The sequence below is a fragment of the Nyctibius grandis genome, chromosome 6, assembly GCF_013368605.1.
Source record: "Nyctibius grandis isolate bNycGra1 chromosome 6, bNycGra1.pri, whole genome shotgun sequence".
In the NCBI taxonomy this organism is placed as follows: Eukaryota; Metazoa; Chordata; class Aves; order Nyctibiiformes; family Nyctibiidae; genus Nyctibius; species Nyctibius grandis.
The window spans coordinates 20,865,778-20,871,159 of NC_090663.1; the positions used below are offsets into that span (position 1 = coordinate 20,865,778).

At 44.3% G+C, this 5,382-nt stretch overlaps 1 protein-coding gene across 1 annotated transcript; it reads left to right on the top strand.

The window, feature by feature from the left end:
- Positions 1-3,885: 3,885 nt before the first annotated feature.
- Positions 3,886-5,382, top strand: SOD3 (superoxide dismutase 3). Its single transcript, XM_068403861.1, has 2 exons — positions 3,886-4,005; positions 4,460-5,382. The coding sequence occupies exon 2, from the start codon at positions 4,476-4,478 to the stop codon at positions 5,187-5,189; it is 714 nt and encodes a 237-aa protein (XP_068259962.1). The 5' UTR covers positions 3,886-4,005; positions 4,460-4,475; the 3' UTR covers positions 5,190-5,382.

Sequence of the window (5,382 nt, forward strand, 5' to 3'; positions counted from 1 at the left end):
TCAAGCTAGTAAAGAGGGAGAATTTCAAGGATTTTTCAAATTGGCTGATGTAGAGTAGTTTAACAGTTGCATGATCTTCTATTTTCAAGAGAAATTACTCCCCAGAGAGAACAGAGTTGTTTCCCTTTTGAATATTTATTTAACTTGATTTTTTATGGGTAATGCCCTGAAAAGTTGGAAATGCATATAGCTCTTTTGCAAGAAAATTATAAATGGATGCTTATCTCAGGCACTAAATATCTTTATTTCTTTAAATAGAAACACCAAGTCAAGGAACAGGAATAAACAGGAAGAGTAAGACTAGACCAGTGACAGATGTTCCGTTTGCTCCAGCAAGATTTTTCATTTTCTTTTCTTTTTTTTTCTCCTTATAGTAATTGCAACGAGTTCCTCCACCATGATTTCTGCAGGAGGAGGTGCTGCTTACAGTCCAGCACCAGCCCTGTGCTCCCCACACGGGCTAAAACCGCTCAGTGCAGGACGAAGCCCCTCTCTTGTGAGCACCGGAGCTCCACGAGACATTAACCGGCTGTGTGGGACAACACGACAGGCAGTAAATAGCCTGTCACTGCACCTTTGCGGACACCCTGACAGCATTTCTGCTTTCTAAATCCTGCCTGACTCGGCAGCACTGCTCGTAGCTCTGCAGATGGAAATCAACGTGGCAGGCTTTACCCGCAGACCCACAGGCAGGTACTGGGACACGCCAGACGTCATGCCAGGCTGGTGCTGTGCTCGCAGGCGATTGCTGCACAGAGCACGTACGATACCTGCCAAACTCAACACATGGAAGTTTGGGTGCCCTGCAGTCTCTGTACAGCAATCAGGTAACTCCCACACACCCTCAAATGTCAGATGCCCCTGCTGCTGCCTGATGACCCACCAGCGGAACTGGCTCCCAGGCTGGGACCGTGACTCAGAAATGGCAGAAGGTCCTCTGAACTGAATGAGCAGATTAGGTTCCCAAAGATCTTGACCCTGCTTCCCTCAGGCTACAAACATCTCCCTTTTTTTTAGTGGCTCCAGTCTCAGCCATATGTGGAGAAAAGCAGTCAGCTCCGTTGCCCACTGCAGAAGACGTAAACGCTGCATTCTCTGGGTGTCATTTTTATGGAGAATCATTCTACCGTAAAATCACTGAAAGCAGATCCAACTGCTGGAGACACAAAAGGATGCTCTCCTATGCAGTGTTTCTTCATCACGTTTAACTCTATGCCGGACAAATCAAATGATGTTGAACAGCAGGGTGATGCAATGGGATGATGTCACCACAAAACAAACCCACCAACCAACCAACCCTGAAGGTCATAGCATGGATTGAGAACTCGTGAGCAGAGCTGCATATAAAGTCCATTGTAAAGCCCATGAGTAAAGCCAAGTCTGTTTTTTCCTATGTGGTCTAGAGAGCCTTGCAGAAGTTGTTTTGCCACCTCTGTCTTGTATAGCCCGGTAGAGTCTAGGACATTGCATGAAATTCAGGATACGATAGATCCTATGCAACTGGGACAAAAGCAGAGGTATATTTTTTAAACAGGGATTGCAACATAAGTACAAGCGCATGGTCAGGTCACTGTGGGCTTTCTTCCCATTAACCACTGTCTGCTTTAAAGACTGTTAGCCCATTATTTGGCACGTCTTTTTAACCAGAAAACTAAAACATAGGCAGTGGGTAACAACAGACTGTAATGATACACCTGGTTAGTACTTAGCGACGTCCATCTTTCAGACCCAGACTGAATGCCAAATCACCCTGGCAATTGCATTTCTTGTAGTTATCAGCCCTTCTCCTTTTAAAAATACATCTTTCTGACAGCAGCCCACAGCTAGTATTTCCTTTTCACTCTCTGAAGTGCAGAGCACTACAAATACATCATTTAGCTTTGCTGCAGTCCTTCTGTCTCTTTGATCATCTCCTTTACACCCTTCTGCATTTCTGCTTCGTTCCCGCATATGCAGTACTTCAAAAAAGAGCTTTGCAGCAAGTACCTTGGGCTTTTCAGGGTGGTTTTTTTTCAGGGACAGAATCCCAGCTGGTGTAAAACAGCACTAATGCCACTGAAGTCAGCAGCATTACTGTCTTTAAACCAGCTAAATTCTGACCCTAGTTCCCATTTCAAAATGCCTTATAATTCAACTAAAGCTCTAAAATTCTTTCCTTGGGAGCACTGACTGCTGGCTTGGAAATTTCCTTGCAGAAGTGTTAAACTCAATTGCAGTCCATTACTTTGTGACTCAAAGAGTAAATCATGAACGATGCTCCTCTCTTCCTTCTATACATCATGTCCCCTTAAAAAATGGTTTAGGATGCCAAGAAATAGTTTTTGCAATAGTACCTAGACTAGACAGTTGCTTCTTGCATTTTACAAACTTAAACCATCCCCCTTTGCATTTGGCTAGCTGTTAGCTGAACATTTTTTGCATGTATTTATAAAACCCGATTATAAAACATTTTACTTCTTTCAAATGCTTTAAAACTGAGCAATTTCATAGTATTACCATGTCACAAGTATGGATTTCCCCAGCTCAGATACTGCCGGTGAATGAAATTGGGAAAAGGCTGCAAAGGAGGTAGCATTAGGCTTGGGGTGACGGGCAATCCTGGCTCTTGGTCTTAGAGTTCAGCTTCCACTGAGCCCTGTGTGGTTCCCATGAGCACAGTAATCTGAACAACTCCTAAACACCCTGAAGAAAAGAAATACTAGTTGTCCTAACTCACAGATTAGGAACTGAAGCCCAGGGCTAATGTAACACGTTCAATATCCCAAGCAGAAGTTAACTCTCTATTTCCAGTCTCTGGCTAATGATCCAAGTAGTCAACACCCCTTTAGCTCTACTCTCCTTCACACAGAAAGAAAAAAAATCAGCTCTCAGATAACTGAGTATCTCAGATCTGGTGTATAATATGATAGCAGTAAGATTAACGCACACAATTACACCATTCCAGAAGCTAACAGTCCCATTCCTTGCCCAGCTGGCAGTAGACATCAACTGGGAAAAAGGATTTTTCTTTGCAATTTTCTTGCACTGAGAATTGTTCCTGGGTAAAAAGCGCTACTCTTCTCTCTCTACAGAAATCTCAGCCTGTTAAATGGCTCTTGTGACAGCTGAATCCACATTTCAGCTACAGGAGTGGGAAGCGCTGCAGGCAGGGCAATGCCCCCACAAGGAGAACATTCCGCAGTTCACGGGATGATGAAACACAGGCAAACTCTGCGTGCCCCAGCCAGCTTCTGGGAAACAATTTCTCTGTGCCTCAGTCGGATGCTGCACTGCCTCAGTACTGCTGACTTCTCTCTTTGGAAGGAAATCACTGCTGCCTCAAAAAAAGAAGGAAAAATTACTTCGGTGGAGCAGGTAAGCTGGCAAGTAGCAGACAGTAGCCCTAAAACTTTACAGAGAAGCATCACTGAAATGTAATTCAACATCTGACATTTTGAATTGTGCCCTCCAGGATTTAAGCCCACAGAAACTTTAGCATATGTCCATGTGTAGCAGTTTATGTTGCTCAAGCACCACTTTCAATTTTGGCTAATAAAGAAATAAAAAGGCAAACCAGCTCCATGACAACCAGCATGTAAGTGAGCGACTGCCCAGCTGTGCTTTAACGAAGCTCCTTCCTCTCCCCTCACTGCATGTTGCTTGTTTTAGATAAGCACATGAAGTCATCAAAAGGAAGATTAATTTAAAAGCTTGGTAAATTTTTTCGGGTTTTTTTAGACCGTCAATGAGGACTGAGAGCCAGACTAACAAACTAACTGAGAAAGGACAAAGTGTTCACCCTGTCCAAAATAAAAATGCCTAAAACTTTTTCCCCCTCCCTCCTCCCCTCCCACGGTTCTCCCAGTGACGCCTCCCCTGAGCCAGCATTACCTAACTTTTACACAAACACGCACTTCCCATAAGCATCAACTTCAAGCGGCTCTGGCTTTCTGTCTGATCACATCTCAGTTTGGGGGAGCAGAGGCAAAGAGCTACTCCTGAGGGGTTCTGCAGCAACTCTGCAAGGTAATCAGCTCGTTGGATTTCTACTTTTCATTTGTAATGCCTAACTAGCAGTTAAGTGGATGGACCAAAAAAAGCCTCCTGGCAAAATGCCTTGCTGGGATTTGTAGTAGGAGAAAAGTCTCAATATAAACTCAAAAATAGATTAAACAACCTTTTGGCTTACTTGCTTCCTGCAGGGAAAAAGAGGCAGTTTTTAAGATCAAGATCTAGTGTAAAATATAAAATCACTAGTATTACTTTTAGTCATGGGTGTCAGTTGTATGTGTTTAAACTTGCGTACACAGTCTGATTTACTTTCAGTTCATCACGTTAGACAGATTTAGAGAGCAGCAGTCCACCGGGACCCTGCTCCAGCGGTTTTGCTCAGCCCCGCCACAGGCTGCGTGCCTTTCTCTCCAGCCATACTAGTGCAAAATGCCCTTAATTCTTTGTAGTTCCTTGTACGTTTTTGCAGGCTCTGAACTGCCAAGATGCTTCTGCTTCTTTCTCTGGTCACTGGGCTCGCCCTGTCTGCCTCTGGTGTCATGACAGACAAAGAAACCGATCCAAGCCAAGAGCCATTTCATGACATACAGAAAAAAGTGAATGACCTCTGGCAGAATTTGCTCCATCCGGTGATGCCCGGTAATGAGCCTGATGGGATGATTTACGCCACTTGTGAAATGAAGCCCAGCTCCAAAATAGATGCTGACAAGCCACAAGTTACTGGACAAGTCTTATTCAGACAGTGTTACTCATATGGAAGACTAGAAGCCATTTTTCACTTGGATGGGTTTCCATTGGATAATAATCAGTCTGGTAGAGCTATACACATCCATGAGCTTGGGGATCTCAGCAACGGCTGTGATTCTACAGGAGGACACTATAACCCTTTCAGCGTGAATCACCCCCGTCACCCAGGGGATTTTGGCAATTTTTTTCCTAAAGAAGGCAAAATCAGAAAATACAAACCAAATCTCTTTGCCACTATGTTTGGTCCATATTCCATCATGGGCAGGTCCGTTGTGATCCATGAGCAGGAAGACGACATGGGCAAGGGCAACAATAAGGCCAGTTTGGAAAATGGAAATGCTGGGAAACGTCTGGCTTGCTGCGTGATTGGGATATGCAACAAGAACTTGTGGGAAGAGAAACTGTCTGACGTTACAGACAAGAAGAAGAGAGGGCTCAGCAAACGAACATAGAAGCAGGCTTAAGTGAAGACCAACAAGCCGGCTACGGCCTGGGCAGCATGAAGTACCTTAGGCTGCACCACTGGCCAATAAGATATACGGCTAAAGGATTCCCATTTCCATTCACTTGCTCCTCTAAGAAATGCATGTCACTTTGTAGAGCCTCCTTTCTGTAAGCCCATCAATAAAACCAGCATCAACATAA